The sequence below is a fragment of the Sciurus carolinensis genome, chromosome 10 (genome assembly GCF_902686445.1).
Source record: "Sciurus carolinensis chromosome 10, mSciCar1.2, whole genome shotgun sequence".
Lineage (NCBI taxonomy): Eukaryota > Metazoa > Chordata > Mammalia > Rodentia > Sciuridae > Sciurus > Sciurus carolinensis.
This window is the reverse complement of record NC_062222.1, coordinates 89,880,867-89,894,829: the sequence shown is the minus strand read 5'-3', so window position 1 is coordinate 89,894,829 and position 13,963 is coordinate 89,880,867. Positions and strand designations below refer to the sequence as shown.

General features: G+C 31.4%; 1 protein-coding gene across 1 annotated transcript in view; it reads right to left on the bottom strand.

Annotated features, from left to right (window-relative positions):
- Tecrl (trans-2,3-enoyl-CoA reductase like) overlaps nucleotides 1–13,257 on the bottom strand; it is a 115,339-nt gene extending 102,082 nt beyond the window's left edge. Inside the window, exon 1 of the mRNA XM_047565717.1 lies at nucleotides 12,964–13,257. Within this exon, the coding sequence (XP_047421673.1) occupies nucleotides 12,964–13,197 (234 nt within the window). The 5' untranslated portion in view covers nucleotides 13,198–13,257. The remainder of the gene's footprint in view (nucleotides 1–12,963) is intronic.
- Between the last annotated feature and the right edge of the window lie 706 nt (nucleotides 13,258–13,963).

Genomic DNA, 13,963 nt, shown 5'->3' with positions numbered 1-13,963 from the left:
GATCTAGTAACTCAAATTATAAAAATTCTTTTTTAATCAAAGTTTTTAAGGAGAAATTGGGTTTATACAATGCCAAAATGCTGATCAAACTATAAAAACCAATAAATAAATAAATAAAATGCTCTATTTTATAATTAGGAAAAAATCCTATTAGACTTTTCTTTCCACTTTGAAATGAAGCATTTTATTTTAGCAATGAACAATTCAGATTTGTGGCTGTTCTTGATGTTTATATTCTTACTATCTCAAGAGTTAAAGGAATTCTAGATAAAAATAGCTATTTGTAAGATAAAGGTAGTTTATCAAGAATTTACTGGGAGATTTCTAAAATGCAGTAACAAAATTTGAGCATTTCCTCAGGTTTTATATTATGGTCCTGATTAAGTTCAGACTCTAACTAAATTTTATTAAATTAAGTTTCAGAGGAACACATAATAAATCAATATTCAGTAGTGTATAGGGCAGTATTGACAAACAAAAGACTCATTTAGACAGATAGCAATTCATCAATTGTTTTTGAATGATTTTTAATGAGTCACATAACAAATAACTAAAAAGTCATACACTTCCAAACTTGAAAAAATATTAAGGGTCTATTTTACAGACATTAAAATTCATAGTGGGAAAACTTAAAAAGAAATAAGGGAAAAGGATAGGTAATAATTCCTTTTACTTTTTCACAAAATGATGTTAGAATAATGAGTTTACAAGACAGAAGAGGTAGAACATTCCTTGTAGGAATAAGATTAATTCTCAAACATAATATGTTATCTAGTTGTAGTGCACAGTTCAAAACAAATCTTTCAAAAACAGAAACAACTTCTACTAGAAAACTAAGCGAGTTCCACATTGATAGGGTTAATGTGGTGACGGACTGGTGGGCTCAGGTTACTCAGTGGAATCCCCGGGAATCACGGGGATTGAAGATCGTTTGATGACTCTCAGTTTAAAAATTCACTAATAAAATATTATATACTAATAGTGGTCCGCCTGAGGGGTTTGCATATTTAAACCTTACGTAGGTAAGGAATTTGCCCTGGCATTCCTTTCTGAGCTCTCCAGAGGTGTCTCTATAGTATTATGTTTTCAGTTGAAGTTGAAAGCCCAAGGATCTAAGGCACTTAGAAGGGATGATTTCTACAGTGTGAGACTTCCCTTTACTGTTAGAGACACCCACATGGCAATCTTTCCATGTGCTGAAACTGTTTATAACTGAAAGAGATTTCTAGTTACTTGCAAATTTCTTCAGTAGAAAAGTATCATCTGGGCTCAATCTGCACCTTATATTATCTCTACAATATTTATAATTCAGGATGCAATTTAAATGTTATGTAAGTAGCAGCTATACTGCAATGTTGAGGGAACAATGATAGGAACGAACAGTTGATAGATACTCAGTTCAGATATAGTTTTGTTAAAAACTACTTTAAATTTAGACATAAAAATTTTAACTACTTTAAATTTATGGGTATGGAACACCATATCCATAGAAGAGAAGGAAGGAAGGGAGGGAGGGAGGAAGTAAGGATGGAAGGAAGGAAGGAAGGAAGAATGAAAGGAAGGAAGGAAAAAAAGGAAGGAGAATATATTCTAGGTTTATGATTGCAAGATATTTTTGCTGCTACTTCATATAATAATCAATTGAATGAACTTCATGTGTGATATCATATTCAAATGAAGTTTTTCATTCAAACCTTTGAGTTGTTGTCATGTAGTTATGTGCATAGCATAACTTTCAAGGCATAAAGTCAGATACTATGTAAATAAAGATAAATTTGAGATTTTTCACAATTATAAATAAGAGTACTTTGCAGATCTTAGGTGCTTTCATTCCACAAATCATAGCAAAAATATATTTAATCATTCATAGGCTTCTAATAATGTAAACTTAAACCTTCAGGGAGTATAAATTTGTGCCCAGAAATAAGTGGTATGAGAACTTTGAGTTAATGTTCTATAATTATCAGTGTCCTCCTGATACATGCTTGCCTCTTCAGACCTCCCTAAGGCTTTGGATAACTTAATATATGAGGTAATAGAATGTTCATTTCTAATTCTAATAAAATGTTATCTAAATTACTGCTTATTTGTTAAAAACTAATTTTAAAGAAAGTTGTTAAGTAATTCAAGCCACAAAAGTTAGTGATATGAACAATAAGAAAAATCACAAGGATTCATTAAGCACTCATGATTGGGATTAGTTCACTTTTAGAAGTGACCTGACAGAATTCCCTAGACCATTTTGCTGGGTGAGCACCTATGAAAAAGGTGACCATTCATTTTTTTGTACAAGAAAGACCTCACCAGACACTTGGCTGGCTCCTTGACCTTGGATTCCTAACTTACAGTAGTTTGAGAAATAAATTTCTGTTTTTCATAAGCCATTTAGTCTATGATAATCTTGTTATGGCAGACCAAACTGATTACAACAGATTGTTGATGTGCAATAATGACAGAATTATGAGTGGCTACTACAGGTTACATGGGTAACGTATGTGTGTGTATATCTTAAAAGTTCAAGTGCATCTTAAAGATGTGTTAAAAGATTTTTACTTACTTTGAACGGTTTTATACTTGTTCCCAAACACAGATTATATACATATACAGAATAGAAAAAAAATTATTTCCATTAGTGTTTTTAGTACCATGTGAAATTTTTATTGATCTTTTCTTTATTTAGTAGTTCTCTAAATATATAATGGAGGTGAGAATTCAGTTTTATTATTAAATTTATAGATTTCAATTTGCTAGTGATACCCAAATATATTCAAGGCTCTGTGCTATAGCCATTTGAGGAAATTCTTTAGGGAAGGTGGTAATTTTTGATACTTTTAATGGGATATCATATATCAATATAATATAAGAGGAAAGAAAATAAGAGCCTTGCCTAATGTCATGAGCTGTTTAAGTGTGAGAGGTGGTTGAGTATCTGCAAAGCCTAAGCAAATCCCATGAGATCATATTGCCTTCCAAATGTGGCACTCCTCAGCAGACTCCCAAAAGATCTGCTTCTCAGTTTTACTGAACCATCTTTAGACTCATTACTATTTGTTCTATCTTCCACATAGTTGTCAAATTTAATTTTCTGAAACAGAGATCTGAAAAGCACTCCCCTAATTTGTGATGTAAAGTCTATATGCCTTAACAAGGCATCCAGGTCCTCTGTCATTAGCCACATCATACCATTTTATTCTGTTTGTTTCATTCTACAACAAAATGCATACACTTATTTACATCACATGAGGAGTCTTACATGCTACCTACCTGCCTCTTTGCCTATAAAATGCTAATTCTACTTCTTGGGATGCTCTTTCCAAATCAGTCAGGGTAACACTGTTTGATATGGTTTTAAGATTTTTAAATGCTCTGGGCACAGTGGTGCACACCTGTAATTCCAGCAGCTTGGGAGGTTGAGGCAGGAGGATAGCAAGTTCAAAGTCAGCCTCAGCAAAAGCAAGGTACCTAGCAACTGAGAACCTGCTTCTAAATAAAATGCAAAATAGGATTGAGGCTGTGGTTCAGAGGTCTAGTCCCCTGATTTCAATCCCTGATACCCTCCCAAAAGAAGATTTTTAAATGCATCTTAATGAAATACTTCTCTGATTCTCATCGTCACACCTAGACTTCTGTAGACAAAAAATTATTTCCCTAGCCCTTTTAATATGGCTTGAGTTAAATTTGTATTTGATATGTACCATTTTACAATTTAAAATGTGTAATCTTTTCAGGTAGGTTCATATACCTTAGAGAAAGAAAGATATTTGATTTGCACCCCATGTAATCTGAAGTAACCACTCATAAATAGCTCCTTCTGCCATTTGAATTACAAAATAAGCATATTACTCTCACCTTTATTTAGCTATCTTGGTCATAGTCATCACTCTGTTTCCTTATATAGAAATCTTATCTAAGTCTGTGTACTTTTAAACAGGTGTTTTTAACTATTAACTTTTTACATTCCATCTTGATTTAATAGGAAACAGACTTTCCTTTAATTGTAAGTGGAACAATATGTTCCACTTATTTTTCTTTCCCTGACCACTAGCATTTCTTTTTCTATCCCATCTTTCTATATTTTCTTTAAAGTGAAAATTTCCAAAGAAAAAAAAGTTCTACTCTCTTGTCATAGGTCTAAAATTTTAAGTAATTTATGCCATTACCTATTTTCTATATTTACAACACAAATCACTGAGAGTTATTAGTTTACCCTGCCTGTCAACAGAATGCTATCTTTGGAAAAGAATGCAAGAGGAGCCTGGCTGTGACATGTTCTAATTTTATATCCAAGATGTATTTGTTCTGCAAAAGCATTTAGGTCACATGGTCTGTTTGAATCATGGCACTTTTAAGAAGTTCATTTTCATGCCATCTAACTCAGTGCTTCTCAAACTATGTAGTACAAAGTTGCATTTTTATTTTTATTTTCTCCTGAACTGATGCATTGAAAATACAATAAAATAAATGACTAATAATTAAATATTAGTTTACCAAAGACAATCCCACTTCATTATTATTACTAGAATGAAAAAGCACAGTTATTCCTTCATGTTCTGTGATAGTTTACAAAAGCACATTACCAACTATTGTATTCAATAAAAGATATAAGGATGTTTAAAGCAACTGTTATTGGGTTGAAGCACACATCTGCTCATAGGCGCTTGTAAGTGGCACACAAAGGACTTGCCATTTTTGTTGGACCATGTGAAACAGACAGACTGTGACAGAAGAGACTCCAGGCAAAGGAAACAAATTTTCTCAAAACTCAAAGAATAGAAATTGCAAAATGTGGTCTAGGAATGGTGAGCAGGATAGAATGATGAAGCATTCAAGAAGAGAGAACACATAAAAGCAATTCCAAGAATGGGAATCCCAAGAAGGCTGCATAAGAGAGTGGAAAGCTAAAAATGAACTGACATTAGGAAGTTTGTCCAAAGACCCATTACCTACAAAAGAAATATCTGCCAACAAAGTCAAATTTCATATCTCCCATTGTTGTCATAACCTATTCCATTCTGAACTTCCCCACAAATCCCTTTTCCTAAGGTCATCTACTCAAATACCATAATAAACACCATGACATTTAAGGCCAGGAATGCTTACATTATTTGTTTATGGTTCTTAACAATATTTGACACTACCAATGTCTCCCTTCTCATTCAAATTCTTCTGCTTGGACTTCTATATAAAACATTTCACATTTTGTGCCCTCTCTGAAAACTTCTGCTCTTTTCCCTCTATTCTTTATTTGAAAAAATTCTCCTAGAAATTGAAATCTATGACAACGCCATTGGAAACGTTTGATTGCTCAGGATTCCACAGTTAGTTCTTTTCTTATTTATTATACTTTTCTTTACCAATTATCTTATTTATTCTATTGACTATAAAGAGCATCTATACATTTTTAATTGCCAAATAAACATATTTAACTGTAACTACTTTTCTGAGTTCAAAATCTTCACATTCAAATAAACACCTACTGGATATCTGTACTCAGATATCTCACAAGGATCTTCATCTTGAAATTAAAAAAAGAAATATTTCCTACCAACTAAAATAAGAAAACAAAAGCAATAAAAAGGGCACAGTAAAGGTCCCCAGGCTCAGGGGTCTATAGCTGTTCAGGACAACAATTTACCATCATACATGGAGCCTTCCTTCCCCTCATCCATGACAACCAAACATGCTATAGTTTCTACCTTCGAAGGACCTATGCTTTGCCCTCACTCTATTCGACCCATTCACCACTGAAGACACACATAAATATCATTCTGCCAAGAAAGTTAGATACGTTCTAAAGTCTAGGTCATCTCCTTTTGTTTTCTACCCCAAATTACTATGCTTCCTCAACTGTGTAGATATCTTTGTTCCTAAAATTGCTTCAGTAGTGCTTGTCTTCCTTAGTAGAGGATAAAATCTGAGGATAGGAATTTGTGTCTCTTTGAATAATAGCATTATCCAAAACATAGAATAGAGAACATTGATTTAGATAATAAAAAAGTGATTGCAACACTCTACAGAGTAAATATAGAGAATTGGACAACTAAACAATCTGATCAGTTTCAATTATTCTTCAAAATGAGTTTTCTAAAACTTATTTATTTATGTAGAATTCCTAAATGGAGTATCATTACATCTCATACATTAGAAGACAGTAATGATATTTTCTTCATAGCTTACCCAGAAACAGAGTATCCTTACATGATGACATATATATACATATTATATTACATAATTATATTTAATTAAGTGTATGTGATATATAATTGATCATATATTATGTAATCAATCATGTTACAAATACATATATAACATTAAAAATAAAAATAAAATTAAAAATATTTAAAATTCTTTAAAAATATTATTCCTTAGGAAAATGCTAGCCATTTCAGAAATGCATGATAATGAATCTTATTTTTTAATTTTTAATTTGTTCTAATTAGTTATACATGATAGTATAATGAATCTTATATAAAATTATTTAAGTTACAGTAGACAAATATTAGTTTAATTATTTTCCCACCTCAATGGGATAAAGATTTTAACAGATTAACATCTCTAAATATATTGCCACTATCTAAACTATAACTTTCACTTATAGAAAACTGTGTGGGAATCATGGTGCTATGTTTTTTATACAATACAGAATCTTTAGATATTCTTGGAGGATTGATACATACAGCACTTTTGTTAAAGAAAAATCAAGATTTGTAATAGCGAAATAACATGTCAAGATAATAAAACAATAATTTACAAAGCTGAAGCACAGATATAAATAGCTTGTATCATACTCTTTCCCTTTACATTATAAGTTATTTCAAAATACTATATATACATTTTTGGGAAAAATCTAAGGCAGGATAGATATATGAAACTAAGTACTCTGATTCTTTGAGATTAGAACTTCATTCTATCCTAAAGAATTTACAAGCTGGGTTTGGTGCACAAACCTATCATCCCAGTAGCTTGGGAGGCTGAGGCAAGATGATCCGAATTCAAAATCATCCTCAGCAATTGTGAGGTACTAAGCAACTCAGCAAGATCCTGTCTCTAAATAAAATACAAATTAGGTCTGGGGATGTGACTCAGTGGTGGAGTGCCCCTGAGTACAAAAAAAAAATTTTACAACAATATCCAAAAAGAGTTATGGATTTTGGGGTTTCTTTGGGTTCACAGAAGATGATTATGTTCTTTCCCACTGTTGGCAAGAAAAATTAATCTCAATTTTTTATCTTTTTAATAATATAAATTAAATTTAAATGATATAAATAATATGATACAAATTAAAATTAAATTAAAATGATATATCATTTTAATGATATAAAATTTTGATTTTACATTTTTTTAAACTTTGTATTCAGGAGACTTTAAGTTTACATTTAATTTGTTTGACTATTAAATAATGCTATTTTATTTCACCTATCTAATAAATAGAGTTCTTAAAGCATTCCTTTTTCTCAAATTGATGGGTGAGTAGACATCTCCTGAAATCAGTACACCCATCTTTAAAAACCTTGCCTAAAGTGGACATCAGACAACACAGTCATGAAATTAACAAAACCTCGTTTGGGATAAGGGCAATAATTAATGCCTCTCAGGGTAGAGTATTAATACCTCTTGTTATGAGTAAGGTGCATGGTTTGTTTATAGCATGGTTCTGCTACAAGCTAAATTCTTCATTTCAACTATGTGTGAGCCACAATCTCTTTCTCTATAAAGGGAAAGAAAAATAATACCTAATTCATTTGCAGAAAAATATAATAAGGGACAGAGATTTTGTACTATTCCAAAGGAAAAAAATGCACTCCAAAGTTCATATCAAAACTCTGTTGCATCTGAATTCAAAGCTTATAAATTTTTAATTATGTCGTGCTCTATCAGAAGGAGTAGGAGGAAGAGAACTGAGAAGGAGAAAAGAAGGGGACAAAAATGAGAGAAAGTGGAGCAGAGAAAGGGAGAAAGAGGAAAAGGAAAAAAAAATACTGTTATTTTCATGAACATGAGGTTCTGAACTGCCAGAAGCCATTCTAAGGCAGATGTCATTTTCATGCTAGAGATAAACAAATCAAGGTATGAGTATATTAAGTATCAGGTGCAAGGTAAAACATTAAAAATGACAATCTTGACAATTGTCAATCAAGACTTCTCAAAATTTCTAAGAGTTAAATGTCCAATTTTTATGTAGTCTTCCAATTTCTTAAAAAAATCCCTACTATTTTTGCTACTAGAAAGATTAGTAAATCATTGAGCACTTTGTTTTATTTGTAAAAAATCTTTAGAAAATTTTTCAGAATTTTGACACAAATCACCAGAAAGAGTGCTCTTAAGGTCAGTTGGGAAGATACTGGAAACATTTCTCAGTCCTAGCTTTTAGAGGTCCTGCATGCTCTTGATTCAATGACTTATCACCAGATAAGCTTCTGACATTTTCCAAAACAGAAGCAAGACAAAAATAGGCAACAAGTGGAAATAATTCATTGTTAAAGTTTTAAAATTTACTTTTGATATTTGTTTGATTCTATCCATTTTATCAACCTCGATTAGTTACATCATGTTAATCACTCTGGGAAACAACTAAATTAATTACATCAATATCTCCATCTGGTTCATGAAAAATGTGCTAACTTTTAGCACATTTTAGGATGACTATCTATTAATAAATTATGCACTAATACAAAGTTACACTATCGGCATCTGTGGGGCAAGCCATGAGGAATTGGCATTTTGTGAAATGGTTTGAGGAAATGCATTTTTATGTGAGTATATCTGCATATCCCAAAAACAATTTGATTCAGAAAACAATGAGATGCATTTTCAATATTATATTTGTCCTATTAAAACTCTCACTACTAGACATTTGTGCACTGTCAAGTCCACATATTTCTCAAACAGGTGTTTGTTTAATTCAGCACATACTGGCTAAACACTTCATGCCAAACACTGCTGTAAATGCAGAAAATACTGGAGTAGAAACAAATAACGAACAAAATCTCTGCTTTGTGAAGTTGACATTTTAAGGGTAGGTCAAGTAATAACCTAAATTCAAAAAACGTATGTTAGATGGTAACAAATTCAATAGAGAATTAAAACAAGAAAAGTAACAGAATTTGCAGTTTTAAATAGTCAAAAGTTTGCAGGAATACGTGACCGCTAAGATATAAAGGAGTCTTTGACTAGTTTTGAGAAGAGCATGATATTATCAGACAAAATTCAACAGGCTGGTTCCGGTTGCTATGTAGGGAATATATTGAAGGTGCTAATGACAAAAGCAGGGTGAAGATTTAGGAGTGCTGGCAGTAGATGTGGTGGAAATTTGTCAGAGTCTGGAGATATTTTGGAGGTATTGCCAAGAGGATGAATTGCATGTGGAGTGTGAGATTAAGAGATGATGAATCATGACTCCTCTAAGTTTTTGAGCTATTTTTTGAGCTATTTGAAGAATGTTGTTCCCGCTTATTTATTGGGAGAAAAAATGTGGAATATTATTGGGAAAAGACAAAGTGCTCTTTTAGATGTACAAATTTTGACATACCTAGGAAAGATCCAGGTGGATGGATATACAAATAAATAGATTAGATAGATAGATAGATAGATAGATAGATAGATAGATAGATGATAGAAAGATAGATAGATGAACAAATTTCAAGTTTGGAAGAGAAATAGACTACAATTATGTACTTTTAAGTCATTTCTAGGGAGATGATAGTTATAACTAACTATGGAACTAAATATGGCAAATCTTGAAGATGGAAAGTAGTTCTGATAACTGAATTGAGTGTCTAATACACCAGATAGTAAATCAGCAGAGAGGAAAGGGAGGAACCCACAAAGTCCTACAGATTAAATGCACACACTCAAAAAAATTCAACAGAATGTTTTATAGAAGAGAATCTGGTTGGTGACACATGCCTGTAAAGCCAGCAACTCAGAAGGCTGAAGCAGGAGGATTGCATGTTTGAGGCCAGGCTCAGCAACTTAGGGAGATTCTATTTCAAAATTTAAAAAAAAGAAGACGACAATCTGGGGATGCAACTCAGTGTTAAAACAATCCTGGATTCAATCCCCAGTACCACAAAGAAAAAAGAAATTTATTAACAGTGGAAAATGTTACCAATACAGCATGAGAATGGCCCTTTGAATTTAACAGAAGTATTTGCCACTGCCTCACTGGTGACTTCAGTAAGCTCAGATTCTGAAGAGCAGTGAAGCAAATACCCAAATGGAAGACGCTTAGGATAAAATGAGAAGAGACCAATGAGGGTAGGCAATTTTAACATGTGAAAGCAAGGAGAGTATAGGGCTGAAGCTGGAGAAATTAGTAGAGGCAAGAAAAGGTTTTCTGTTGTTTGATTAAGTGTTTTATGTATGTGTGTTTGTCAGGGTAAGTAAAAGAATATGATTCATAAACTTTCTTTAATTCCAGGATTTAGCCCAATATTTTTTTCTCAGAAATATTTGGAGTTCTCACTTTATCTGTTTTAAAGTTTGAGTTGTAATATCTACATAAAACAAAATTTTGCTAGTGCATACATTATTAAGATATATATATATAGCCTACACAAGATATTTGAAGACATTATATCTAACTTGTTATAACAAATCATGTCATTGGATAATAAAATATCAAAAACTGTGTTTAAAATCTGACCCAGTTATAAAAAGTATTATTTTTCTTAGGTTTTGATAAATAACCACATTGTCTTTCAAAATAATTGTTAAAACTTAAAAATAATTTTGTTTGTCTTATGTTTAAGCCATTATGCTTATCTTTAATATAAGTACACAAAACAGATTTTATTAACCTATATTATAAATAAAAGCCCTGGGAGAAGCAATTTATTGGCTTTTGTAAGTCTTGATTCATAAGCATGATATAGCAAGGATTCAGTTCAGGCATGTTTAGTTCCAAAGTACATCTTATTTAACTTTTACTACTTTATAACATGATTTTACTGAAGGACAGAGACCAAGTAATAAGCAACATTTCTTTTGTATATTAGGTAAAGCCAAGGGCAAAAACGGGAACCTAACCTGATCTTACTAAATAGCTACTAACCTAAGAAAAACAGTGTCATGAACAACAAGCAAAATTTGTCTTTCTGGTATTTATGAATTCAAACTGCTAGGAATCATGAATCAAAATGATAATAACCCAGATTTTTTTTGTCTATGTGTACTGTCGGTATTGTGAAACAATTTAGCAAATTACAAAATAAAAATAAGAAAAAATGCAATCCAATTCTACTGTGAAACGAAAGATTTGAATGCAGTAACTTGCAAATCATCACAAGTTGATTGTGCAGTAGAGGAAGGTGAGTAATCCAAAGTTAATCCCCTATTTAGCCTACTGGATTTCTATAAAGTTTTTCCACTTGAGGTGAAAATACCAGAACTCTAACTGTTAAAATATGAGATTAATAAGAAAAAAATCTTTAAGAATGATGACTTCCTGAAAGCTTTCCTTACTTTTTTTGCAAAGTAATTAATACTCACAATCACAAAAATTCATGTCTTACCTCCTAATAAAATCTCAACAATACAAATTGTACATGTATAAAGGAACCAATTAGACACTGATTAGTTCCTATCACTTCAAGGTGGATTTCTATGACTTGTTTTCTTTCTATTCCATTCATTGCCTGGTCTCCCCTGATTTAATTGTGCCCTTCTTATACAATTTTGATTATATATAGTGAGATATTGCAAGAAGTAGCAATTTCTGGTTGAGAAATTTATTTGCTATGTTTATGATATCCTTGTATGTTTTAAAAAATCCAGTTATTGTGATAGTAAACAAATAAATAACATCATGTGTGAAATCCATATAGCAAAACTTTATTTTACATAATATATTAACCACATATATACCTCAGTGGAATTATTATAAAGCATATTATTTAAAATTGTAGAGAAAGAAAGTTTTTTGCTTTGTTAAATGTCACTTATGGTCTGTATATAATTGTAAAAGTCTTTAATCTTTTTTCCATCTGGAAATAAATTATATTGCACAATTAATACATTGGTCATGCTATTATAATTACTAAACATGAAACTACATGATATTCTTGGCAATTACAAACAGTAAACAGTTTATTCTCTTTTGTTCTTATCTAAAAGTCCTTTTAGAGAAGAGTTAAATGGAATGCATAATTAAATTTTATTTTTAGGATGACAGCAAAAACTCAGGCAACATTTTTGTAATGCAAAATAAATTAGAAAATGTTTTATTAAAAACATTAGTCTTTCCCTTAATAAACTAGTTTCTATTTAAATTTATGAGAAAGAAATTATTCTAAATATTGTACATGCATATGTATGTCTAAAATGTACACACATGTTAAGACTTAGATTTTCTAACCTAAGATGTATATACTTTATCAATCTTTAGTAACCCATCTATGATATGAATATAGATTGAAAGTACATGAAAAGACATTTATTTCAGGAATTTGAAGATTCTGGTTTGGAAACAAACTTTTCCTAAAAAGTGAGTTGATTATTTTTTAAGTCAAATAACAACTCAAGATAAAGTTTAAAAATGCTAGATTTTATGATAAATACTTAATATTGCTACTAGTAACTTCCATAAATTTTGCTTATTATTTTCTAAACATTTTTAAAATTCTATAGTAATTTGCACATACAATTAATGCCTGCAGAGAAAATCTAGAAACAGTTTTATTATAGATTGATAAACTGAGTCTTGAAATTTCACTTCTACTTAATAGTCAACAGAGTGCAGGAAAACCAAATCCTAATTATTAGTTATTTCATTAATTTAAATTGAATATGAAAACACAGCAAATATCTTTCCCTGAAAAAAAAAATTGTTTCTGTTCTGTTAAATTTAAAATTAAGTTTAAAAGACAGGGGTGTGTTTTTATCCCAGTCCTGTCAGCATTTAATCAAGGGATTAATAACCTTTGAATGAAACATAAGTAAACAAATTAAGTAAATAAAACTCACCTTATCCACCATACATATCTGTTTCCTGGTTTGAGCATCAAGGATTTCTATCTCAAAGTGAGTAGTTTTTGAATGCTTGACTGCTGGAGTTGCTTTTAGAGGACCTGCTGAGAGTACAAGTTGTGACAAAGAATGGAAATTTCTCATATCATTCTTCATTATGGACCGTGAAACTCCTTGGAAGAATAATTCTCGCTTGCGATTTGAGGCAAGGGACCTGTGTCTTTTGAACATTGTGTAAACTAGCAGGAGAAGCTGTCATGAAAACAGGAGACACTTGCAAGTGAGTTCCCTTTACACCAGTTAAATACCTCTGGCAAACCCCTGAGAGGTCAAGTGGCATGCCATTCCAAGAGTTCAGTTTTATTTAGCAGGCTTGAAAACAATGACTGATCTTATTTCTATATATAACACACTATTAAGAATTGCTACAGTGTAGATAGAGTATTACTTTACCAGCATTTGAATTATTTCTTGCTGTCTCTTTTTATCTCTGCTTCTTAATATGACCACTCTTATCTGAGATTCCAAAGCATAAAAATAGATAGTTTTTATTATCTCTAAATTCTGTATGTACCAGTCTTCAAAAGCAAGCATACTATTGCATGCGCATTCATGCTGAGCTATATTTAACTTGAGCATAGTGCCATCCCATAGTTCCAATTAAGAAAAAGTGCATTATATAACACATTTTAAAATTTTATCTTTAGAAAAGACTAATGTCATATATATGTTAACATGTATATGCACATTTGCATTTAAAGCATTCTGAGAAATTTATTTTCATCAGTACTAATTATACATTTCAAATAACAGCACATCAAAAAATGGTGAAGTTTTCACTACATATGTGGAATGAAAAGATGGTAAATAATGAGATTAGAATATGTAGACAGCAATTTTATAACTTAGGGGAGGAAAAAGTGAATCTTATTTTAGTATTCTTATACATTGTGTCTTGGAAAATTATTGAATTGATATAGAAAATCAGTACTAAACA